At 43.0% G+C, this 27,468-nt stretch overlaps 1 protein-coding gene across 2 annotated transcripts in view; it reads left to right on the top strand.

Moving 5' to 3' along the window:
• The window catches only part of GABRA6 (gamma-aminobutyric acid type A receptor subunit alpha6), a 42,788-nt gene that overhangs the window by 3,703 nt on the left and 11,617 nt on the right, over positions 1-27,468 (top strand). Inside the window, exons 4-8 of one of the 2 annotated variants that reach the window (XM_056516670.1) lie at positions 1,404-1,624; positions 3,686-3,768; positions 6,377-6,520; positions 13,052-13,204; positions 14,089-14,342. In XM_056516670.1, coding sequence (XP_056372645.1) covers positions 1,404-1,624; positions 3,686-3,768; positions 6,377-6,520; positions 13,052-13,204; positions 14,089-14,342 — 855 coding nt within the window. The remainder of the gene's footprint in view (positions 1-1,403; positions 1,625-3,685; positions 3,769-6,376; positions 6,521-13,051; positions 13,205-14,088; positions 14,343-27,468) is intronic. The other variant, XM_056516671.1, reaches the window with a different exon arrangement.

Here is a 27,468-nt window from a genome sequence, read left to right as displayed (position 1 = left end):
TGAGTTCTGGAAGGAACAGACAACCGGTGTAAGGGCTGTCAAAGTGTATCAGCAGTAGCAATAAAACCATCAGGCTGCATCTACGCTAAAGATGGTTTGAAAAGAAGTCAGATCAGTAGGAGCAGTGTCACACTAGTTAGGAAACACTGGGTATGAGGGATAAATACATTACAAGTTCATTGTAGTGATCTGTAATAGAACACATATAATAAAGAACATTTTAGGTTGGAATGGTGGATTTATCATTCCCCGTGCCAAAATAACATTTTATTTTTGGTGCAAACTCTGTCTTTGTGCCAAATTTTTAGTGCAAAGTGAGAGTTTGTGCAACATTTTTTGGGCAAAGTAGGGCTTGTGCAAAAAAATTTGTGCAATTTTGCCACCTTGTGCAAATGCAGGAAATGAGATTTCTTTGAGATCTTTGAGAAAAAACAATTATCATTATCTGTGCTATTCGCCAGGTAATACAGATTCTATACAGCTACTCACCAGGTAATACAGATTCTTACATGTGTTTTTATGTGTTTAGCTTCTGTATTTGGCTGACAAATCCCTCTGTTCTGCTGCTCACTCATTGAATATCTACTACTCATGTACTCAACCCGCCCTCACTCACAATGCTTTCACTCCCCCCCCCCCCCAAGTCTGCTGTGCTAGGACTCTTCATGCAATCGCTGCATAACCCCCCTCCTCTCTGGTTTCAGACAGGAGTCTAAAAAACAGGACAGGAGTGAGCACAGAGGAGTTCTATTCCCATCCTCACTTCCTGGACTTTGTTCTAGAATGTGCTTCAGCTGGGTATGGGGACCCCTAGTGGTCTATTTATAAGTCATAATTTTTTTTTTAAAATAAGGTGCATTTTTTGAAGAATTTTAGAAAGGTTAATGTTTTTTCAAGATGTACAACATATAAAAAGATTTTTAACCTGACAATGTCTCTTTAAATCATTGCTTTTAGGTATGTGGGTATAAAATGGTGGCATAAATTGTGTAATGGGTTATAATTATGCTCTATGGCTAAATTAATTTAAAAAAAATAGCTATCTAATATTATATAGAAAAATTAAGCTCCTGTGTCCCTTTTTAAAGCATTTTTTTTTAGCAATTTTTACATAGTATTTTATATTTGCATATAATTATTCTACAGGTTTTCTGCTAATTTGCCTTAGAACATTCAAGCCATTTAGTGCTGCTTGATTAAGTTTTTGTTCAGCGAGACGTTAAGTAAAAGACTCGTTCCCCCTCCCCCTGCAGTAGCTTTTTTAAGTAACTGCTTAATGGTAATAGGATTAAAATCATTAAGCAGTGACAGAAGTGTGGCTAACATGCTAGTTAAGTTGTCTATTAAATTATTGGATCTGGTGTTTTGGCCTGAAACCTTTAATGGTCTGAATTTTCCTTTAGGAATACACAATGGATGTTTTTTTCCGGCAAACATGGATTGATGAGCGACTAAGATTTGATGGACCCACAGAAATACTTAGGTTAAATAACTTAATGGTCAGTAAGATCTGGACTCCCGACACTTTTTTCAGAAATGGAAAAAGGTCAATCTCTCACAATATGACAACCCCTAATAAACTTTTCAGAATCATGCAGAATGGGACAATCCTCTACACAATGAGGTGAGAAACTTCACTAGGCTGCGCTGAAATAATTTCTATATATTTAAATTTTTTTCTTGTTTCCATCTGACATTTTCACGTTGCACATACTAAATCACCCGTAAATGTCAAAGCCTAATAGGATGTTACATTTTAGTTGACCTTGATAATTAGTGTTAAAAAAAGCAGAGAACAAGTAGGTCATCTGGAAGATTTTAATCTGGTGGACCACCAATTATTCCATTTTAAAGAGGGAGCATTTGGATAAAATGATGAGAATTATTTATGATAGGAGGCATCAGTTGTGGTGCTCCATTGAACAATGAAAGCAAAAGAACAAGGCCATTTAACTTTTCAAAGGCCCCAGTTATTGTTCAGCTTCAGGGGTTGCATAAATATATTTATTCACCAAAAATAATGCACTAAAAAGGTTTTGTTGTTGGAATCAAATGATAATTTGTGTAAATGTAATGATGATATATGTAAGTGATTATAATAATAGAGCAAAAGCATATGCTTATTGGGGAAAACAATAGAACTGCAGGTAGCTCCAGTATCATCTTTGCTTGTTTCTTGCCTGGATAAAAGATGAGATTATTTTGGGCATTAAGGCATACAGGATCCACATGGCATCATGTAGTACATTTTCCAGCAAATGTAGCTGGGCCTGTAGATTCTCATAGGTTTCCAAAGAATCATAAATGCACAGTTGGTTTTGCATCTGGTGACTGGAAAGGCCAAGGAAGTGTTGTAATCTCACAAAGACATTACTAGCAAACCCTTGCTGTGTGTGGAAAAGCATCATCCTGCTGAAAAAGGGCAATACAAAGCCCTCTCATGAGTGTCCCCAGTATCCCTACTAGGTGTGACAGAGGGGTCATATGTAATGGCTTCCCAGATCACCACATCAGCAGTTGACAGGGGTGTGCAATCTATGTCTGAATGGTGGACAAGGAAACTGAAAGTGCTTGTCAGCAGATCAAACGATCCTCGCTACTAGTGTTCTGTCTGGGCTATCTGAAGTGTTTTCCCCATGTGCATGCCCTTACCTAACCACTGCTCCATTACCTTCTTAAAACTTGGTTAGAATGGCCTAGATGTAGGCAATTTGTTGAAAGACCATGGTGCTTCTCTCACATCTTTAATGGATACAATGTTATATACAGTGAATGATGCATGCCTCACATTGAAATGTCCGACATATTAAATCAACACAACCTGAATGTGTCCCCTTTTTATTTCACTTTTTGCTATGTTTTGGTTTTTCATACTATCCTAATTAAGACTCATTAGTGTCATTAGTGAATAAGAGTCCAAAAATGTGTAAAAATTATAACCAAAAGTGCATGTGGTCAAGTGGTATCAAAAGGGTGCATCAAATAGTAGATCATATGTAAATAAATATATAGCCAGCATGTGTAACATAGTGCTGATTATTATAAACATTGAGAAATCCATTGCAAATCCAAAAGTTTACAATGTGTACTGTGCATGCAAGTAGATAGTTAACCCCTTGAGGACTCATTTTTCATTTTTACACTTTCATTTTTTTCCTCCTCACCTTCTAAGAGCCATAATGCTTTCAATTTAATATCTACAGACTTGTTGTTGTTTTTTTTTTTTTTTGCATCACCAAAGGTTTAATGACGGACATCTACCCAATCAACGATCTCTGGCATTAGCCTGGGTCCTGGTTCTTATCAGCTGCTGATCACGCTTCATATGGGGGGTGGATACAGGACATACATGTACAGCCTGCTTAACTACATAATGACCGAACAAAGTTATGGCCAAGTATGTGTACTGACGCCCCATGAGCCTGGGGCACAAGAGCTGTCCAATCTTGTAAGTGGTGGAGGTTCCAACGGTTGGACCCCCATTGATCAGCTAGTTATGCCCTATCCTGTGAATAGGAGATACCTTTTAATCTTGGGATAACTTTTAGAATTAAAGTCCATCCCTCTCTGACTGTTAATTTATTGAGCAAGCAGGCCACTAAATGAATATTACAATGAGAATACATCAATAAAAGTGGCCTAGTATAGCAATACTAATAGGTATATCAATATATCTTTATTCTAGGTTGACTATCAAAGCAGAATGTCCAATGCGGCTAATGAATTTTCCTATGGACGGACATGCATGCCCTCTTAAATTTGGAAGTTGTAAGTAAAATGAATGCATCTTTCTTCAAATTATGACTATTAGACAAAATTTCCATACAGGTTTTGTTCTGTTGTTTTTTTGAAAACTGCCACTGTAGTTTTTGTACCAAAGTCAGAAGTGGACCCAGTAGGATGTAGAAATATAAGTCCTTCCTTTATATTTCTCATTCCTTTTGAATCACTTCTGAACTGCAGTGGCAGTTTTCCAAAAAACGCCAGAAAAAAATCTGTTTAGAAACCTAGCCTTATTCTGGATCATTACTATAGTCATATAAATATTTTGGGCTCATGTCCAGCTGACTTTCTTAGCCTTTTCTACTTTATTTATTTATTCATTCATTGTATCCAGGCTATGTCTACACTGTAGTCATGGCTTCCATTTTAGGCTGTCTACACACACTGTTTTGAGCCTTATTTTTTAACCTTATTTTTGTCCAATTTTGTGTTCCCAGTTTTTTTTAGTTTAGGGCTTTTTCTTTCAGCCTTTTACCACTCATAATGAGCCATAGGATATAGTGTGTGAACATACCCTTACAGAATAGATAGTGGTCATCAATAAGGTTATGTTTTACTAGATATAGAGCATAAAGATATTAATGGGGGGATTTATCAAAACCTGTGTAGAGGAAAAGTTGACCATAGCAACCAATCAGATTGCTTCTTTCACTTTTGAAGAGACCTGTGAAAGAAGAGATCTGATAGGTTGCTATTTGCAACTTGGCAACTTTTCCTTTATACAGATTTTAACAAAACTCCCCCATTGTGAACCCGATTTTGTTCTAGTCACAATGACATTATGATTTTTTTTTTGTTGGTATAGAATTTTTTGACATATAGGAAAAATTTGTTAAAATAAATCAGATTAGATCTGTCAATTTTCCATTGACTAATGGATCCATGTGGTTCATAATCTGGATCAAAGTGTGAGTCCATCTAGGATACATTTATACTCTAAAATATCTGTACCTTGATCACATTTGCTCTAGCTTAGAACTGGTCCTATGGGCTTGTAGCATGAAGTATTTTATCTGTACAGGGATCAGGACACAGGTTTGACAGAATGCCCATGCAAGTCTATGGCACCTTCAACAAATCCCTACCCTAATCATCAAATCACCTTAATCACAGTTATGCTTTAGAAATACAAAAGCAAAAGAAACATCACAACTGTCAAACACTGATGCTTATGCTGGGTTCACACATTGTAAAATCAAAGGAAAAAACGGCCGTAAAATAATGTGTTATCCATAAAAGTCTATAGAAAAGTAGACATGAAAGCACACATTGTTTAAAAATTGCCACAACTCCAATGTTAAAATTATGGTTGATATTTAAATAATATGTATACTGATAACTTTTCCATAGGCTTTCAGTTTTTATAAATATTTTACAGACTTTAACCCAGCATAATAGTGTCACAGGAAACCTTTTACCAGTTTTATGCTGCCTAAGCCATTGGCAACATGAAGCCAAGAGAGGCTTCTCTATTACAACCATCTATTATTTGCTCTGAAACACTACTGCATTTCAGAGAAATCATAATTTATGAATAAGTTGAGAACAGGGCTCCGAGTGACAGTGGAGGTCCCTGTAGGTTTCTCCCGATCCTGTCAGGCTTAAAGGGGTACTCCACCCCTAGACATCTTATCCCCTATCCAAAGGATATGGGATAAGATGTCTGATTGCTGGGGTCCCGTCGCTGGGGACCCCCGCAATATAGCATGCGGCACCCACCTGTTTCTGCTCCGTAAGCGCTGGAGGGTCTGGGTCCCGACCACGGGAACGGAAGTTTGTGATGTCCCGACTCCGCCCCTGTGTGACGTTACGCCCCACCGCCTCAATGCAAGTCTATGGGAGGGGGTGTGATATCAGAAAGTTAAAAAGATTTGTAAATTACTTCTGTTTAAAAAGCTTAATCCTTCCAGTACTTATTAACGGCTGTATGCTCCACAGGAAGTTGTGTAGTTCTTTCCAGTCTGACCACAGTGCTCTCTGCTGAGGTTTGTTAGCTCCTGCTCTGCACAGTTCCTGACACAGACAGAAGTGTCAGTAGAGAGCGCTGTGGTCAGACTGGAAAGAACTACACAACTTCCTGTGGAACAAACAGCAGCTGATAAGTACTGGAAGGGTTAAGATTTTTAAATAGAAGTAATTTACAAATATGTAGAACTTTATGGGACCAGTTGATTTGAAAACATTTGTTTTCCACTTGTTTTCCACCGGAGTTCCCCTTTAATGGATAGATCTCTCCCTAGTTGTAACTAGTGTCAACCTAGTGAAGTCCAGCAGGTAAATACTTGACTGGAACCACCACTTATGACCCTAAACCCCACTCCACTCCATTTTTTTAAATCTGATTTTTGTGAATCGCAGTAGAGTTTCAAAGTAAATCATAGATGGCTGTTGTAAGGGAACATTCCTATGTTTCAACCTTTTGATGACAGGTCTCCAAGTAGAAATTATTTAGAACGAAGGAGTAAAAACAATAATTTAATAAAAAGAACATAACTTAATAATAGATTTTTGAAGCTCACCAGATTAATGCCACATGATATTGGTTAGTTTTAAATATTTTGAAATAATCTGAAATATTATTTCTCATGCACAGACGCTTATCCCAAAAGTGAAATTATGTATACATGGAAAAAGGGTCCACTGTACTCAGTTGAAGTTCCAGAAGAGTCTTCCAGTCTTCTACAGTATGATCTTATTGGTCAAACAGTTTCCAGTGAAACATTAAAGTCTAACACAGGTAATTTAAAGGGAATCTATTATGAATAAATTACCTATTGTTAGGTTTTTGGTTTTCATTAAAAATGTTCTACCCTTTGGCTTTAGCGCCTTGCATGTACTATATACAGTATATGTTACAATGTAAGCTTCTCAATTCTGTTCTATGCTCATTCCATCCAAAAGCTCTTGGACAATACAGTCTGTCTTACCTTTCCTAAGTAATCATCTAAGCTCAAATGGTGTGAAAGGAAGAAAATTGATGTTGGTCCAGGAGCTGATGTGAATACAGTAAGTCAGGGACAATTTCAGAAACGTTAACCCCTTCCCGCAGAATGTCATATCTAAACGCCGGGTTGTGCAGTGCGTTCGCGCATCCCGGCGTTTATAAATGACACTCAGTTAACCCGGCGATGCGCAGCATCGCACGGGTTAACTGGCAGAAGTCCCGCTGTTTCCAGCAGGGGACAACTTCTGCTTCACCCCCAGGACCATCAATTGATGGTCCTGGTCAGCGATCACTGTGATTGGTCCCTGTGGACCAATCACAGTGATCTGGGGTGAAAGTTCAGATCCCCCGCACTGCCCGCCCCTGGAAGTCGGGCAGAACGGGGAACGATGGCTGCGGGGGCTCGCGGGGACCTGCGGCACACGGGGGGAACACGTGGGGACCGGCGGACTTACCTGGAGCAGCGGCAGGACCGAGGAGCAGCGGCAGGACCGGCCACGTGGACGAGCAGCGACGGGACCAGCAGGTAAGTATGTAGTCCTCAGAGGCAGCAGTGAAGATCTTCACTGCTGCTTCTAGGAGTCTGAAAACTACAACTCCCAGCATGCCTAGACAGCCTTTGGCTGTCTGGGCATGCTGGGAGTTGTAGTTTTGCAACATCTGGAGGGCCCCAGTTTGGAGACCATTGTATAATGGTCTCCAATCTGTGCTCTTCCAGCTGTTGCAAAACTACAACTCCCAGCATGCACTGACTGTCCAGGCATGCTGGGAGTTTTAGTTAAGCAACATCTGGCCCTTCAGATGTTGCCGAACTACAACTCCCAGCATGCCCTTCAGCTGTCTGGGCATGCTGGGAGTTGTAGTTTTGCAACAGCTGGAGACACACTGGTTGAGAAACATTGTTTCTAACTCAGTGTTTCCTAACCTGTGTGCCTCCAGCTGTTGCAAAACTATAACTCCCAGCATGCACTAAAAGACCATGCATGCTGGGAGTTGTAGTTTTGCAACATCTGGAGGGCCCCAGTTTGGAGACCATTGTATAATGGTCTCCAATCTGTGCTCTTCCAGCTGTTGCAAAACTACAACTCCCAGTATGCACTGACTGTCCAGGCATGCTGGGAGTTTTAGTTCAGCAACATCTGGCCCTTCAGATGTTGCCGAACTACAACTCCCAGCATGCCCTTCAGCTGTCTGGGCATGCTGGGAGTTGTAGTTTTGCAACAACTGGAGACACACTGGTTGGGAAACATTGTCTGTTTCTAACTCAGTGTTTCCTAACCTGTGTGCCTTCAGCTGTTGCAAAACTATGACTCCCAGCATGCAACAGACCATGCATGCTGGGAGTTGTGGTTTTGCAACAGCTGATGCAAGCCCCCCCCCCCGCCCCGCCACCCCCGTGAATGTACAGGGTACATTCACATGGGCGAGGCTTTTACAGTGGGTTTCTCGCATCTTGGGATGCAGCAAATTTTGCGCTGGGAAACTCGCTGTAATCCCCCGCCCATGTGACTGTACCCTAAAAACACTATACTACACTAACACAAAATAAAATAAAAAGTTAAAAACACTACATATACACATACCCCTACACAGCCCCCCTCCCCCAATAAGAACGTCCGGTACGCCACTGTTTCCAAAGCAGAGCCTCCAGCTGTTGAAAAACAACAACTCCCAGTATTGTCGGACAGCCGTTGACTGTCCAGGCATGCTGGGAGTTTTGCAACAGCTGGAGGCACCCTGTTTGGGAATCACTGGCGTAGAATACCCCTATGTCCACCCCTATGCAAATCCCTAATTTAGGCCTCAAATGCACATGGCGCTCTCACTTTGGAGCCCTGTCGTATTTCAGGGCAACAGTTTAGGGCCACATATGGGGTATCGCTGTACTCGGGAGAAATTGCGTTACAAGGTTTGGGGGGCTTTTTCTTCTTTAACCCTTCATGAAAAGGAAATGTTGGGGTCTACACCAGAATGTTAGTGTAAATTTTTTTTATTTTTTACACTAACATGCTGATGTTGCCCTATACTTTACATTTTCACAAGAGGTAAAAGGGAAAAAAGCCCCCCAAAATTTGTAACGCAATTTCTCCCGACTACAGAGATACCCCATATGTGAGCGCAAAGGGCTCTGGGGGCGCACAACAAGGCCCAGAAGGGAGAGCGCACCATGTACATTTGAGGTGATTTGCACAGGGGTGGCTGATTGTTACAGCGGTTTTGACAAACGCAAAAAAAACAAAACCCCACATGTGACCCCATTTCGGAAACGACACCCCTCACGGAATGTAATAAGGGGTGCAGTGAGAATTTACCCCCCACAGGTGTCTGACGGATCTTTGGAACAGTGGTCCATGAAAATGAAAACTTGTACAGCCCACTGTTCCAAAGATCTGACACCAGTGGGGGGCAAATGCTCACTGTACCCCTTGTTACGTTCCTCAAGGGGTCTAGTTTCCAAAATGGTATGCCATGTGTGTTTTTTTTTGCTGTTCTGGCACCTTAGGGGCTTCCTAAATGCGACATGCTCCCCGAGCAAAATTTGCTCTCAAAAAGCCAAATATGACTCCTTCTCTTCTGAGCATTGTAGTTCGCCCATAGTGCACTTCAGGTCAACTTATGGGGTACCTCCATACTCAGAAGAGATGGGGTTACAAATTTTGGGGGGTATTTTCTGCTATTAACCCTTGCAAAAAGGTGAAATTAGGGGGGAAACACACATTTTAGTGGAAATTTATTTTATTTTTTTTACATATGCAAAAGTCATGAAACACCTGTGGGGTACTAAGGCTCACTTTATTCCTTATTACATTCCTCAAGGGGTCTAGTTTCCAAAATGGTATGCCATGTGGGTATTTTTTGCTGTTCTGGCACCATAGGGGCTTCCTAAATTCGACATGCCCTCCGAGCAAAATTTGCTCTCAAAAAGCCAAATATGACTCCTTCTCTTCTGAGCATTGTAGTTCGCCCATAGTGCACTTCAGGTCAACTTATGGGGTACCTCCATACTCAGAAGAGAAGGGGTTACAAATATTGGGGGGTATTTCCTGCTATTAACCCTTGGAAAAATGTGAAATTTGGGGGGAAACACACATTTTAGTGAAAAAAAAAAATTTTTTTTACATATGCAAAAGTCGTGAAACACATGTGGGGTATTAAGGCTCACTTTATTCCTTGTTACGTACCTCAAGGGGTCTAGTTTCCAAAATGGTATGCCATGTGAGGGTTTTTTGCTGTTCTGGCACCATAAGGGCTTCCTAAATGCAACATGCCCCCAAAAACCATTTCAGAAAAACGTACTCTCCAAAATCCCCTTATCGCTCTTTCCCTTCTGAGCCCTCTACTGCGCCCACCGAACACTTTACATAGACATATGAGGTATGTGCTTACTCGAGAGAAATTGGGCTACAAATATAAGTATACATTTTCTCCTTTTACCCCTTGTAAAAATTTAAAAATTGGGTCTACAAGAACATGCGAGTGTAAAAAATGAAGATTGTGAATTTTCTCCTTCACTTTGCTTCTATTCCTGTGAAACACCTAAAGGGTTAAAATGATGACTGAATGTCATTTTGAATACTTTGGGGGGTGCAGTTTTTATAATGGGGTCTTTTGTGGGGTATTTCTAATAAGAAGACCCTTCAAATCCACTTCAAACCTGAACTGGTCCCTGAAAAATAGTGAGTTTGAAAATTTTGAGAAAAATTGGAAAATTGCTGCTGAACTTTGAAGCCCTCTGGTGTCTTCCAAAAGTAAAATCTCGTCACTTTTATGATGCAAACATAAAGTAGACATATTGTATATGTGAATAAAAAAATTTTTTATTTGTAATATACATTTTCCTTACAAGCAGAGAGCTTCAAAGTTAGAAAAATGCAAAATTTTCAAATTTTTCATCAAATTTTAGGATTTTTCACAAGGAAAGGATGCAAGTTACCACAAAAATTTACCACCATGTTAAAGTAGAATATGTCACGAAAAAACAATCTCGGAATCAGAATGATAACTAAAAGCATTCCAGAGTTATTAATGTTTAAAGTGACAGTGGTCAGATGTGCAAAAAACGCTCTGGTCCTTAAGGCCAAAATGGGCTTGGTCCTGAAGGAGTTAAAGACACCTGCCTCAGGTGGGGTATCTTTCCCAACCTTTTGGAAACTGTGAATTTTCATAAAAATGTGTCAGAGGCCCTGGCTATATAGAAAGTACCTATTTACGAAAAAGATGTCCTAAACCAGTAAAGACCATGGAGACAAAAAAGAGGGTCCATGGCTGGAGGATGGGATTCTGGGAGGTCTAAGGCATAATAAAAGGTTTAAGAGGAAAACCATAGTTATGGTAAGCCTGTTCCTCTTCTGTCTCTAGTTCATCTTAGAAGCAAATCTAGGGGATCCGGGCCCAAATATATTTGGCCACTTATGGTCTTATTTTTGTTAAGAAGGTGTGAAGTATCACAATGGGCAATGTTTATCAAAAGGTAAAGAATTTTGTGAAATAAATAAACCTTAACCCCTTACGAACCAAGTCAATTTTATTTTGGGTTGGGCGAACCCAAAAAACTATTTTTTTAGGGAGGAAATTTTAATGAAAACCACAATTTTGCACATTTTGGAGAGTTTCATTTTCAAACACTGTACTCTTTACGGTAAAAATTACATGTGTTCTTTATTCTGTGGGTCAATATGATTAAAATGATACCCATGGCTAGATACTTTTATATTTTTGTACTGCTTAAAATAAATCTAAATCTTTTTGTACAAAATAAGTAATCTAAAATCATCCTATTTTGACCAGCTATAACCTTTTCATCTTTCGGTATATAGGGCAGGTATGAGGGCTCATTTTTGCACCATCATCTGTACTTTTTATCGATACCACATTTGCATCTATAACACTTTTAGATAATTTTTAATAATTTTGGGGGGGAATAAAATGTGACAAAAAATAAGCATTTTTGGACTGTTTTTTCATTTTTTACGTTTACGCCATTCACCGTACGGGATCATTAACATTATATTTTAATAGTTCAGACATTTATGCATGTGGCGATACCAAATATGTTTATTAAAAAAAATTACGCTTTTTGGGGGTAAAATGGGAAAAACTGACAATTTTCATTTTTATTGGGGGAGGGGATTTTTTACTTTTTTTTATTTTTAAATGTTTCAACTTATTTTTTTTTACACTTTTTATGTCCCCATAGGGGACTATCTATAGCAATCATTTGATTGCTAATACTGTTCAGTGCTATGCATAGAGCATAGCACTGATCAGCATTATCGGTGATCTTCTGCTCTGGTCTGCTCGATCTCAGACCAGAGCAGGAGACGCCGGGAGACGAACGAAGGCAGGTGAGGGGACCTCCGTCCGCCATTACAGATGATCTATTTTAACATGCGCTTTGCCACAGATGCCCTGATCTGTATTGATCACGGCATCTGAGGGCCTAATGGCAGACATCCGCGTGATCGCGGATGTCGGCCATTACCGGCGGTTCCCCAGCTGCTGATACCCGATGCTCGCAGTCATACTCAGACCGTAAATGTACATCTTGGTGTGCGAAGTACCGCCAAACCAGGATGTACATTTACGTTCGTGGTCGTTAAGGGGTTAAGTACTATGATGGTTCCAGCAAAAGTGACTGGCAACTAAGGAGATCCCTCTCCGCTGTATATAAAATAGAAAGGAAATTGAAGGCATATAGGGCTTTAATATCTATTACACTGTGGATTTCAAAATATTAATAGAGGTGTCTCATGATAAAAGGGAATTTGGCATCTATTAAGGTTATAATACTAGGATGAAGGGACATGGTTATTCTTAATTGTGCATGTGGATTATAAATGTACATGCAATTTATTAAAATCAAAGGGTTTAAAACGTGCCCATATGCCTTCATTAAAAATAATTTAATTGATAAATACCCTAATTAATTTGGGCTATTGTACTGTATATCAATTATGATTGCCAACAGAAAACCTAGAACTGTTAAAACTATGAAGTATTACCCATTGTTTAAAAAGAAAGAACATGTATAATTTAAGTGAAAATAACAAAAAGAACATGAACAAACACTACGACATTATGGACGTGCCTATGAACGTCAATTGGTCCCCTACCGTAAGTACATGTGCCTTTGATTTAATACAGTTTTGCACCATATACTGTTCCATAGAACTATGGAGCTTCTATACATTGTTAGGGATTTGCTGGACCTCCAAGTGCTATCATTCAGCTTATTTGTTTTGTGCATGAGGTTATTTTTTTTTTCTTTACTCATTATGTTTGAGATTATTAATATCATCGTGGCTCTATATTTCTCATCAACAGGTGAATATGTTGTTATGACGGTACATTTCCATCTGCAAAGAAAAATGGGCTATTTTGTGATACAAACCTATATCCCTTGCATAATGACCGTCATTCTTTCCCAGGTTTCTTTTTGGATCAACAAGGAATCTGTTCCAGCCAGAACAGTTTTTGGTATGACTTATGCTCAGTGGTCCTTCCATAACACGTCACCACTCATTTGTCATCCATTGCTCGTTTGTTGTAGGTGAATATTCTCAGCAAGTTGTGTTCTTCTATCTCCGAAGGAAAATAGGGTATTACATCATCCATACATACATCCCATGCAGCATGACTGTTGTCTTGTCTCAAGTTGTGTTTTGGATCAACAAAGAATCGGTTCCAGCAAGGACGGTTGCTGGTATGGATCTTAGACTAGTTATGTGCCATTATGTACCGATGCTAACCTTTTTTTCAAAATAATGATACATTTTTATTTATCCTTTTTTTTCTTTTTTTGTGGTATTTTCTAAAAGTGCACCATTCTAGATATGTCTGATATTGTTTCAAGTTAATAGGAATCAGTTGCAATACCAGACACAGCTCATGTTGGCTTTCTTGTCCATAGTAACCAATAGTAAGACCACAGCTTTTGTCATGGTACCCTAAAATGTGAGCTCTAATTGTTTGCTATGGGCAAGTAAGACAGTTTTGCCATAAGACAGTTGTTCTTTATTCTAAACAGTTGCAGTTTTTTTTTAGCTAAATTCTAAATGTGTAGCCATTCATTCAACCAATATTGTAGTTGTTCTCTATATAACCCACAGCACTTAGGTTGTTAGCTTGCAATATTGGGTGGTTTCTTCAATTTTTCTAAGGCATATTTAGGCGAATCATCTTCAGAAATTAAGTGTTTGCCCAAACGTCCATGTTTTTAAGGGAAAAAGTCTATTTTATTATACATCTGTTTAAAGCAATACTCCTTAATTCTCTTGCACATGTGCGTTTTTTTATTTAAAAATGGCTATAAATCAATTCTTTAAAAATTCAAATTGTATCATTTTCATGTTGTTTTGAAGGAATTACAACGGTTCTAACAATGACCACTCTAAGTATCAGCGCAAGACATTCCTTCCCCAAAGTGTCCTATGCAACTGCCATGGATTGGTTCATAGCTGTTTGCTTCGCATTTGTCTTTTCTGCGCTCATTGAGTTTGCAGCGGTAAATTATTTTACCAATCAACAGGCTAAACAGGCAATGATAAAAGCAGCTAAAGAATCTGCATTAACAGCCGTGGCTGTGACAGCATCAGCTGAAGGAGAAATTGTCACGGTAAGGTTTGCATTCAGTTGTTTAACATTTTGTCACATGAGAACTCTACATAAATCCAGCTAGTCTGTGTGCTCATGCTAAAATATATGCTAGCTCTGAGCTAGCAAAGATTTTAACAGCAGCTTGTCAGTGTAAACTGTCAAAAATCTAGCAAACATGATAGCCATGCCCCCTTTACCTGAAACCACACTCCCTTCCCACTAGGCCACACCACTTTTGTGAGCTGCAGCAAAAACTGCACATAATTGCACACCATCTGCAGAAACCCAGAAATTGTGCGGTTATTTGTAGTTTATGCTAGACGGCAAAAAGATCACACTTGATACTATCCCCCTTAGGGTAGGGTCACATATACCATATTTTGCTGCATATTTTCTGCAGATGATTTTGTGACCCATAAACGTCAATGGGTAGGAAAATACACAGCAGCAAATAAGCAAGATAATATGCAGCAAAGTATGGCACAAGTGACCCTAAATTTAATCTTAATTATACTGTTCGTATCTTTGGGGGACTTGAACACAGTTGGCAGCCAACTAGTACTTTCTCAACAACATTATTATGTACATTCATACATTCATACAGAAACATTAAACTGAAAAAAAATTGTGTGTTTTATTCTACAACTATGTGCATATATCTATTATTATTATTATTATTATTATTATTATCATTGTTAATAAATAAATCCAGGAAACCTTTAGAAGGCTTTGATTTTACAGTTCACTTTTGGCTGAACTTTTGAATGTCTACAATTTTTTCTTTTTGTCAAAACTGTACCAAGAAAGAAAACAAAAAATTATGGGGCAAAATGTAAGCCTCAAAACAGCTCCATAGGCATAAATGTAAAAAAGATATAGGGGTCAAAAAGTGGCAATTTAAATGATATTTTTATTCTTAAAAGTTCTCAAAACTTTCTCAAAATAGTAAAACATAATGAAAACTATACAAATAAAAAGAATCAAAATATCAAATGTTAGTTTGATCGCACAGTAAAGTGCGTAAAAAAGAAGCCCCCCCCCCCTGTAATTAGTTTTTTTTTTCAAATTTCACCTCACAAATATTTTCTTTTTTTGTTTTTAAAGGGGTACCCCGGTGAAAAACTTTTTTTTAACCCCTTAAGGACTCAGGGTTTTTCCGTTTTTGCACTTTCGTTTTTTCCTCCTTACCTTTTAAAAATCATAACCCTTTCAATTTTCCACCTAAAAATCCATATTATGGCTTATTTTTTGCGTCACCAATTCTACTTTGCAGTGACATCAGTCATTTTACCAAAAAATTCACAACGAAACGGAAAAAAAATCATTGTGCGACAAAATCGAAGAAAAAAATGCCATTTTGTAAATTTTGAGGGCTTCCGTTTCTACGCAGTGCATATTTCGGTAAAAATGACACCTTACCATTATTCTGTAGGTCCATACGGTTAAAATGATCCCCTACTTATATAGGTTTGATTTTGTCGTACTTCTGGAAAAAATCATAACTACATGCAGGAAAATTTAGACCCCTATAACTTTTTTATTTTTCTACGTACAGGGCGGTATGAGGGCTCATTTTTTGCGAAGTTTTTATCGGTATGATTTTTGTTTTGATCGGACTTTTTGATCACTTTTTATTCATTTTTTAATGGAATAAAAAGTGACCAAAATACGCTTTTTTGGACTTTGGAATCTTTTTGCGCGTACGCCATTGACCTTGCGGTTTAATTAATTATATATTTTTATAGTTTGAACATTTCCGCATGCGGCGATACCACATATTTTATTTTTATATACACTATTTTTTTTATGGGAAAAGGGGGGTGATTCAATCTTTTATTAGGGAAGGGGTTAAATGACCTTTATTAACACTTTTTTTTTTACTTTTTTTTTGCAGTGTTATAGGTCCCATAGGGACCTATAACACTGCACACACTGATCTCTCATCCTGATCACAGGCGTGTATTAACACGCCTGTGATCAGTGTTATCGGCACTTGACTGCTCCTGCCTGGATCTCAGACACGGAGCAGTCATTCGCCGATCGGACACCGAGGAGGCAGGTAAGGGCCCTCCTGGTGTCCTGTAAGCTGTTCGGGACACCGCGATTTCACTGCGGCGGTCCCGAACAGCCCGACTGACTAGCCGGGATACTTTCACTTTCGCTTTAGAAGCGGAGGTCAGCTTTGACCACCGCTTCTAAAGGGTTAATACCTCACATCGCCGCGATCGGCGATGTGTGTTATTAGCCACGGGTCCCGGCCATTGATGAGCGCTGAGACCGACGCGATGTGATGCGGGGTAGCAGCGCGACCCCGCTTCATATCGCAGGAGCCGGCGCAGGACGTAAATATACGTCCTGCGTCGTTAAACGGTTAAATCAACTAGTGCCAGAAAGTTAAACAGATTTGTAAATTACCGTATATACTCGAGTATAAGCCGAGTTTTTCAGCACGATTTTTCGTGCTGAAAACACCCCCCTCGGCTTATACTCGAGTGAACTCCCCCACCCGCAGTGGTCTTCAACCTGCGGACTTCCAGAGGTTTCAAAACTACAACTCCCAGCAAGCCAGGGCAGCCATCGGCTGTCCGGGCTTGCTGGGAGTTGTAGTTTTGAAACCTCCGGAGGTCCGCAGGTTGAAGACCACTGCGGCCTTCAACATCATCCAGCCCCCTCTCACCCCCCTTTAGTTCTGAGTACTCACCTCCGCTCGGCGCTGGTCCGGTCCTGCAGGGCTGTCCGGTGAGGAGGTCGTCCGGTGGGATAGTGGTTCCGGGCTGCTATCTTCACCGGGGAGGCCTCTTCTAAGCGCTTCGGGCCCGGCCTCAGAATAGTCACGTTGCCTTGACAACGACGCAGATGCGTCGTTGTCAAGGCAACGGCTCTATTCCGGGCCGGAAGCGCGGAGAAGAGGCGCCCCCGGTGAAGATAGCAGCCCGGAACCACTATCCCACCGGACGACCTCCTCACCGGACAGCCCTGCAGGACCGGACCAGCGCCGAGCGGAGGTGAGTACTCAGAACTAAAGGGGGGTGAGAGGGGGCTGGATGATGTTGAAGGCCGCAGTGGTCTTCAACCTGCGGACCTCCGGAGGTTTCAAAACTACAACTCCCAGCAAGCCCGGACAGCCGATGGCTGCCCGGGCTTGCTGGGAGTTGTAGTTTTGAAACCTCTGGAGGTCCGCATGTTGAAGGCCGCAGTGGTCTTCAACCTGCGGACCTCCGGAGGTTTCAAAACTACAACTCCCAGCAAGCCCGGACAGCCGATGGCTGCCCGGGCTTGCTGGGAGTTGTAGTTTTGAAACCTCTGGAGGTCCGCATGTTGAAGGCCGCAGTGGTCTTCAACCTGCGGACCTCCGGAGGTTTCAAAACTACAACTCCCAGCAAGCCCGGACAGCCGATGGCTGCCCGGGCTTGCTGGGAGTTGTAGTTTTGAAACCTCTGGAGGTCCGCAGGTTGAAGACCACTGAGGGCGAATGATGAGAAGAGGATGATGAAGGGGGGGTGTGGGGATGATGAAGGGGGGTGGGGATGATGACAAGGGGATGATGAAGGGGGGGTGTGGGATGATTACAAGGGGATGATGAAGGGGGGATGTGTGGGATGATAAGGGGATGATGAAGGGGGGATGTGTGGGATGATGACAAGGGGATGATGAAGGGGGGATGTGTGGGATGATAAGGGGATGATGAAGGGGGGATGTGTGGGATGATGACAAGGGGATGATGAAGGGGGGGATGTGTGGGATGATAAGGGGATGATGAAGGGGGGATGTGTGGGATGAAGGGGGGATGTGTGGGATGATAAGGGGATGATGAAGGGGGGATGTGTGGGATGATAAGGGGATGATGAAGGGGGGGATGTGTGGGATGATAAGGGGATGATGAAGGGGGGATGTGTGGGATGATGACAAGGGGATGATGATGAGGATGTTAATGACGGGTCTGGATGATGACAGGGGGGGGATGAGGTATTTCCCACCCTAGGCTTATACTCGAGTCAATAACTTTTCCTGGGATTTTGGGTTGAAATTAGGGGTCTCGGCTTATACTCGGGTCGGCTTATACTCGAGTATATACGGTACTTCTATTAAAAAATCTTAATCATTCCTGTACTTATTAGCTGCTGAATACTACAGTGGAAATTATTTTCCGTTACAAACACAGAGCTGTCTGATGAATCACAGGCACAGTGCTCTCTGCTGACATCTCTGTTTCTGGCACCAGTTGATTTAAAAAAAAAAGTTTTTCACCGGAGTACCCCTTTAAGCATATCTTATGGACAAATGGAGGATGGCATTTCAAAATACAAATTTTTTGGGAGTTTGTAGATGGAAAAAAAAATAAGTTATGGCTGTTTAACCCCTTAAGGACTCTGCACATTTTCACCTTAAGGACGCAACAAATTTTCATTTTTGCACTTTTGTTTTTTCCTTCTTCCCTTCTAAAAATTATAATGCTTTCAATTTTGCACCTATTGACCCATAAAAGGTCTTGTTTTTTGCATCACAAATTGTAATTTGTAATAACATCACTTATTTTATAATATAAACTGTGGCGAAATGAAACAAAAACATTTTGTGGGGTGAAATAAAAAAACACCATTTTTTAACCCCTTCCCGACCTATGACATACCTGTACGTCATGGGTGGCAAGGTGTTCCCGACCCGTGACATACAGGTACGTCATGGACATTACTGCCGCTACTCGCGGCATCCCGCAGCGCCCGGAAAGATGGTGGCTATCACTGATAGCCAGCCATCTTACCGTGCGACCACGGGGGGTTTCATCCCCCACCCCCCCCCAGCGATTGCTGCTATCAGCTGGTCAAATCTTAGAATACTTAGAATACTTAGAATACTTAGCAGCGCGGTGTGTGAGTCCCGATCACGGGGATCGGGACACACACCGCTCTGCTAAGTGTCCCTGACCCGTCCCCCGGCGTCACTTACCCGTCGGAGCGGTGTCCCGAGCGGTCCCGGCGGTCCCGGCGTCCTCCGTGCGGTCCCGGCGTCCTTCGTGCGGTCCCGGCTGCGCTGCGTCCCGGAGGTGAGTTTCCGGCAGCAGTGCGGCATCTTCATTGGCAGCAGTGAGATCGCCGTAAAGCGATCTCACTGCTGCCTCTGAGAGTTTCAAAACTGCAACTCCCAGCATGCCCAGACAGCCTTTGGCTTTCTGGGCATGCTGGGAGTTGTAGTTTTGCAATATCTGGAGGTCCACAGTTTGGAGACCACGGTATAATGGTCTCCAATCTGTGCTCTTCCAGATGTTGCAAAACTACAAATCTAAGCATGCTCAGTCTGTCCAGGCATGCTGGGAGTTGTAGTTCTCTAACATCTGGAAGAGCACAGATTGGAGACCATTATACAGTGGTCTCCAAACTGTGGACCTCCAGATGTTGCAAAACTACAACTCCCAGCATGCCCAGACTGCCCAAGCATGCTGGAAGTTGTAGTTCGGCAACATCTGATCCTTCAGATATTGCCGAACTACAACTTCCAGCATGCCTTGGCAGTCTGGGCATGCTGGGAGTTGTAGTTTTGCAACAACTGGAGGCACACTAGTTGGGAAACATTGTCCGTTTCCTACCTCAGTGCCTCCAGCTGTTGCAATTGTTGCAAAACTATAACTCCCAGCATGCACTGACAGACCATGCATGCTGGGAGTTGTAGTTTTGCAACAGCTGGAGGCACACTGGTTTGGAAACACTAAGTTTGGTTGCAAAACACTTGAAAGTTTATTACTTAACTTAGTGTTTCCAAACCAGCGTTCCTCCAGCTGTTGCAAAACTACAACTCCCAGCATGCACGGACAGCCAAAGGGCATGCTCGGAGTTTGCAACAGCTGGATGTTTGCCCCCTCCCCCCAATGTGAATGTACAGGGTACACTCACATGGGCGGAGGTTTACAGTGAGTGCTGCAAGTTTGAGATGGCGCAAATTTTGCGCTGCAGCTCAAACTTCCAGCGGCAAACTTGCTGTGAACCTCTGCCCATGTGACTGTACCCTAAAAACACTACACTACACTGACACTAACCTAAAATAAAAAGTAAAAAACACTACATATACACATACCCCTACACAGCCCCCCTCCCCCCAAAAAATGAAAAACGTCTGGTACGCTACTGTTTCCAAAACGGAGCCTCCAGCTGTTGCAAAATAATAACTCCCAGTATTGCCGGACAGCCATTGACTGTCCAGGCATGCTGGGAGTTTTGCAACAGCTGGAGGCACCCTGTTTGGGAATCACTGGCGTAGAATACCCCTATGTCCACTGCTATGCAAATCCCTAATTCAGGCCTCAAATGCGCATGGCGCTCTCTCACTTTGGAGCCCTGTCGTATTTCAGGGCAACAGTTTTGGGACACATATGGGGTATCGCCGTACTCGGGAGAAATTGCCTTACAAATTTTGGGGGGCTTTTTCTTCTTTAACCCCTTATGAAAAGGTGAAGTTGGGGTCTACACCAGCATGTTAGTGTAAAAAAATAAATTTTTTACACTGACATGCTGGTGTTGCCCTATACTTTTCATTTTCACAAGAGGTAAAAGGGAAAAAAGACCCTCTAAATTTGTAACGCAATTTCTCCTGAGTACGGAGATACCCCATATGTGGGCGCAAAGTGCTCTGGGGGCGCACAACAAGGCCCAGAAGGGAGAGTGCACCATGTACATTTGAGGCGATTTGCACAGGGGTGGCTGATTGTTACAGCAGTTCTGTCAAACGCAAAACAATAAATATCCACATGTGACCCCATTTTGGAAACTACACCCCTCACAGAATGTAATAAGGGGTGCAGTGAGCATTTACACCCCACTGGTGTATGACAGATTTTTGGAACAGTGGTCTGTGAAAATGAAAAATAAAATTTTTGATTTTCACAGTCCACTGTTTCAAATATCTGTCAAACGCCAGTGGGGTGTAAATGCTCACTGCACCCCTTATTAAATTCCATGAGGGGTATAGTTTCCAAAATGGGGTCACATGTGGGGGGGGTCCACTGTTCTGGCACCATAGGGGCTTCCTAAATGGGACATGCCCCCCAAAAACCCTTTCAGAAAAACTCACTCTCCAAAATCCCATTGTCGCTCCTTCCCTTCTGAGCCCTCTACTGCGCCCGCCGAACACTTTACATACGCATATGAGGTATTTCCTTACTCAAGAGAAATTGGGTTACCAATTTTAGGGTGATTTCTCTCCTTTTACCCCTTGTAAAAATTCAAAAATTGGGTCTACAAGAAAATGCGAGTGTAAAAAATGAAGATTTAGAATTTTCTCCTTCACTTTGCTGCTATTCCTGTGAAACACCTAAAGGGTTAAAACACTTACTGAATGTCATTTTGAATACTTTGGGGGTGCAGTTTTTATAATGGGGTCATTTATGGGGTATTTCTAATATGAAGATCCTTAAAATCCACTTCCAACCTGAACTGGGCCCTGAAAAATTACGATTTTGAAAATCTTGAGAAAAATTGGAAAATTGCTGCGGAACTTTGAAGCCCTCTGATGTCTTCCAAAAGTAAAAACTTGTCAATTTTTTAATGCAAACACAAAGTAGACATATTGTATATGTGAATCAATATGTAATTTATTTGGAATATCCATTTTCCTTTCAAGCAGAGACTTTCAAAGTTAGAAAAATGCTAAATTTTCAAAATTTTCATGAAATTTTTAGATTTTTTACCAAGAAAGGATACAAATATCAATGAAATTTTACCGATAACATAAAGTAGAATATGTCACGAAAAAACAATCTCGGAATCAGAATGATAAGTAAAAGCATTCCAGAGTTATTAATGTTTAAAGTGACAGTGGTCAGATTTTCAAAAAATGCCCAGGTCATGAAGGTGAAAATGGGCTGGGTCATGAAGGGGTTAATTTAGGGGGCTCCTGTTTCTACGCAGTGCACTTTTCGGTAAAAATGACACATTATCCCTATTCTGTAGGTCCATACGGTTACAAGGATACCGATTTATATGGGTTTTCTTTTAATACTTAAAAAAATGATTGAGCGGAAATGGCTCAATTATCTCTAAATGGCACTGGCTAGACTGAGCAATCCAACCCAACACCTATACCCACGGTGTAAAAAAAGCAAATAATAGCAAAAGAATGCTGGGGCTCAAAGTCTAAAGATATTTGGATAGCAAAATATTTACTTGTCATACAATATATAAAAACATAAATGTACAGGTGGTGTACAGGGCCCTTGTGAAGCCACCTCATAAAATTGCCACAATAAAATACACGGTATTGCCACCAATAGTTCTGTTAATCCAGTTAAACTTACTTGTTGTATTGTCCCAATATACTTTGTCCACATATAACTTATGTATAAACTGTCACGATGCCGGCTGGCAGGTAGTGGATCCTCTGTGCCAGAGAGGGATTGGCGTGGACCGTGCTAGTGGACCGGTTCTAAGCCACTACTGGTTTTCACCAGAGCCCGCCGCAAAGCGGGATGGTCTTGCTGCGGCGGTAGTGACCAGGTCGTATCCACTAGCAACGGCTCACCTCTCTGGCTGCTGAAGATAGGCGCGGTACAAGGGAGTAGACAGAAGCAAGGTCGGACGTAGCAGAAGGTCGGGGCAGGCAGCAAGGATCGTAGTCAGGGGCAACGGCAGAAGGTCTGGAAACACAGGCAAGGAACACACAAGGAACGCTTTCACTGGCACTAAGGCAACAAGATCCGGCGAGGGAGTGAAGGGGAAGTGAGGTGATATAGGGAAGTGCACAGGTGTAAACACTAATTGGAACCACTGCGCCAATCAGCGGCGCAGTGGCCCTTTAAATCGCAGAGACCCGGCGCGCGCGCGCCCTAGGGAGCGGGGCCGCGCGCGCCGGGACAGAACAGACGGAGAGCGAGTCAGGTAGGGGAGCCGGGGTGCGCATCGCGAGCGGGCGCTACCCGCATCGCGAATTGCATCCCGGCTGGCAGCGGAATCGCAGCGCCCCGGGTCAGAGGACGTGACCGGAGCGCTGCCGCGGGGAGAGTGAAGCGAGCGCTCCGGGGAGGAGCGGGGACCCGGAGCGCTCGGCGTAACAGTACCCCCCCCCTTGGGTCTCCCCCTCTTCTTAGAGCCTGAGAACCTGAGGAGCAGACTTTTGTCTAGGATGTTGTCCTCAGGTTCCCAGGATCTCTCTTCAGGACCACAACCCTCCCAGTCCACTAAAAAAAAATTTTTCCCTCTGACCTTTTTGGCAGCTAAAATTTCTTTGACCGAGAAGATGTCCGAGGAGCCGGAAACAGGAGTGGGAGGAACAGACTTGGGAGAAAAACGGTTGAGGATGAGTGGTTTGAGAAGAGAGACGTGAAAGGCATTAGGGATACGAAGAGAGGGAGGAAGAAGAAGTTTATAAGAGACAGGATTAATTTGACACAAAATTTTGAAAGGACCAAGATAGCGTGGTCCCAACTTGTAGCTAGGGACACGGAAGCGGACATATTTAGCGGAGAGCCATACCTTGTCTCCAGGGGAAAAAAACGGGGGGAGCTCTTCTTTTCTTATCCGCGAACTTCTTCATGCGTGATGAAGCCTGTAAGAGAGAATTTTGGGTCTCTCTCCATATGATGGAAAGGTCACGAGAAATTTCATCCACAGCGGGCAGACCAGAGGGCAAGGGAGTAGGGAGGGGGGGAAGAGGGTGACGGCCGTACACCACGAAAAATGGGGATTTGGAGGAAGACTCAGAGACCCTGAAGTTATACGAGAATTCGGCCCATGGGAGGAGATCTGCCCAGTCATCCTGGCGGGAGGAAACAAAATGTCGCAAATAATCACCCAAGATCTGGTTAATCCTTTCTACTTGTCCATTGGACTGGGGATGATATGCAGAAGAAAAATTTAATTTAATCTTGAGTTGTTTACAGAGAGCCCTCCAGAATTTAGACACGAATTGGACGCCTCTATCCGAGACAATCTGCGTAGGCAATCCGTGAAGACGAAAAATGTGTACAAAAAATTGTTTAGCCAACTGAGGTGCAGAAGGAAGACCAGGAAGAGGGATGAAATGTGCCATTTTGGAGAATCGATCAACGACCACCCAAATAACAGTGTTGCCACGGGAAGGGGGTAAATCAGTAATAAAATCCATACCAATCAGAGACCAAGGCTGTTCGGGGACAGGCAGAGGATGAAGAAAACCAGCGGGCTTCTGGCGAGGAGTCTTATCCCGGGCACAGATAGTGCAGGCACGCACAAAGTCCACAACATCCGTCTCCAGAGTCGGCCACCAATAGAAGCGGGAGATGAGTTGCACAGATTTCTTGATACCCGCATGACCTGCGAGATGGGAGGAGTGACCCCATTTGAGGATTCCGAGGCGTTGGCGAGGAGAAACAAAGGTCTTTCCTGGAGGAGTCTGCCTGATGGAGGCAGGAGAAGTGGAGATCAGGCAGTCAGGTGGAATGATGTGTTGCGGAGAGAGTTCAACTTCTGAGGCATCCGAGGAACGAGAGAGAGCATCGGCCCTAATGTTCTTATCGGCAGGACGAAAGTGAATCTCAAAATTAAATCGGGCAAAGAACAGAGACCACCGGGCCTGGCGAGGATTCAGCCGTTGGGCAGACTGGAGGTAGGAGAGGTTCTTGTGGTCGGTGTAGATAATAACAGGAGAACTTGATCCCTCCAGCAGATGTCTCCATTCCTCAAGTGCTAATTTAATGGCTAGAAGCTCTCGATCCCCGATGGAGTAGTTCCTCTCCGCTGGAGAGAAGGTCCTAGAGAAAAAACCACAAGTGACAGCATTCCCGGAAGAATTTTTTTGTAGAAGAACAGCTCCAGCTCCCACTGAGGAGGCATCAACCTCCAATAGGAAGGGTTTGGAAGGGTCAGGTCTGGAGAGGACGGGAGCCGAAGAAAAGGCAGACTTGAGTCGTTTAAAGGCGTCTTCTGCTTGAGGAGGCCAGGACTTGGGATCAGCATTTTTTTTGGTTAAAGCCACGATAGGAGCCACAATGGTAGAAAAATGTGGAATAAATTGCCTGTAATAATTGGCGAACCCCAAAAAGCGTTGGATAGCACGGAGTCCGGAGGGGCGTGGCCAATCTAAGACGGCAGAGAGTTTGTCTGGATCCATCTGTAGTCCCTGGCCAGAGACCAAATATCCTAGAAAAGGAAGAGATTGGCATTCAAACAGACATTTCTCAATTTTGGCATAGAGTTGGTTGTCACGAAGTCTCTGAAGAACCATACGGACATGCTGGCGGTGTTCTTCTAGATTGGCAGAAAAAATTAGGATATCGTCCAGATATACAACAACACAGGAGTATAACAGATCACGAAAAATTTCATTGACAAAGTCTTGGAAGACGGCAGGGGCGTTGCACAGTCCAAAGGGCATGACCAGATACTCAAAGTGTCCATCTCTGGTGTTAAATGCCGTTTTCCACTCGTCCCCCTCTCTGATGCGGATGAGGTTATAGGCGCCTCTTAAGTCCAATTTAGTGAAGATGTGGGCACCTTGGAGGCGATCAAAGAGTTCAGAGATGAGGGGTAAGGGGTAGCGGTTCTTAACCGTGATTTTATTAAGACCGCGGTAGTCAATGCAAGGACGTAGGGAGCCATCCTTTTTGGACACAAAGAAAAATCCGGCTCCGGCAGGAGAGGAGGATTTATGGATAAAGCCCTTTTTTAGATTCTCCTGGACGTATTCGGACATGGCAAGAGTCTCTGGGGCAGAGAGAGGATAAATTCTGCCCCGGGGTGGAGTAGTGCCCGGGAGGAGGTCGATAGGGCAATCATAAGGCCTGTGAGGAGGTAGAGTCTCAGCTTGTTTTTTGCAGAAAACATCCGCGAAGTCCATATAGGCCTTAGGGAGACCGGTTACTGGAGGAACCACAGAGTTACGGCAAGGGTTACTGGGAACCGGTTTTAGACAGTTCTTGGAACAAGAGGACCCCCAACTCTTGATCTCCCCAGTGGACCAATCCAGGGTAGGGGAATGAAGTTGAAGCCAGGGAAGTCCAAGGAGAATTTCCGAGGTGCAATTGGGGAGGACCAAAAGTTCAATCCTCTCATGATGAGATCCGATGCTCATAAGAAGGGGCTCCGTGCGGAAACGTATGGTACAGTCCAATCTTTCATTATTTACACAATTGATGTAGAGGGGTCTGGCGAGACTGGTCACCGGGATGTTGAACCTGTTGACGAGAGAGGCCAAAATAAAATTTCCTGCAGATCCAGAATCCAAGAAGGCCACTGTAGAGAAGGAGAAGGCAGAGGCAGACATCCGCACAGGCACAGTAAGACGTGGAGAAGCTGAGTAGACATCAAGGACTGTCTCACCTTTGTGCGGAGTCAGCGTACGTCTTTCCAGGCGGGGAGGACGGATAGGACAATCTCTCAGGAAGTGTTCGGTACTAGCACAGTACAGGCAGAGGTTCTCCATACGGCGTCGTGTCCTCTCTTGAGGTGTCAGGCGAGACCGGTCGACCTGCATAGCCTCCACGGCGGGAGGCACAGGAACAGATTGCAGGGGACCAGAGGAGAGAGGAGCCGAGGAGAAGAAACGCCTCGTGCGAACAGAGTCCATATCTTGGCGGAGTTCCTGACGCCTTTCGGAAAAACGCATGTCAATGCGAGTGGCTAGGTGAATAAGTTCATGTAGATTAGCAGGAATTTCTCGTGCGGCCAGAACATCTTTAATGTTGCTGGATAGGCCTTTTTTGAAGGTCGCGCAGAGGGCCTCATTATTCCAGGACAATTCTGAAGCAAGAGTACGGAATTGTACGGCATACTCGCCAACGGAAGAATTACCCTGGACCAGGTTCAACAGGGCAGTCTCAGCAGAAGAGGCTCGGGCAGGTTCCTCAAAGACACTTCGGATTTCCGAGAAGAAGGAGTGTACAGAGGCAGTGACGGGGTCATTGCGGTCCCAGAGCGGTGTGGCCCATGACAGGGCTTTTCCGGACAGAAGGCTGACTACGAAAGCCACCTTAGACCTTTCAGTGGGAAACAGGTCCGACATCATCTCCAGATGCAGGGAACATTGGGAAAGAAAGCCACGGCAAAACTTAGAGTCCCCATCAAATTTATCCGGCAAGGATAAGCGTATCCCAGGAGCGGCCACTCGCTGCGGAGGAGGTGCAGGAGCTGGCGGAGGAGATGACTGCTGAAGCTGTGGTAGTAACTGTTGTAGCATAACGGTCA

Source organism: Hyla sarda, chromosome 4 (genome assembly GCF_029499605.1).
Source record: "Hyla sarda isolate aHylSar1 chromosome 4, aHylSar1.hap1, whole genome shotgun sequence".
Classification (NCBI taxonomy): domain Eukaryota; kingdom Metazoa; phylum Chordata; class Amphibia; order Anura; family Hylidae; genus Hyla; species Hyla sarda.
This window is presented reverse-complemented; position numbering and strand designations above follow the sequence as displayed.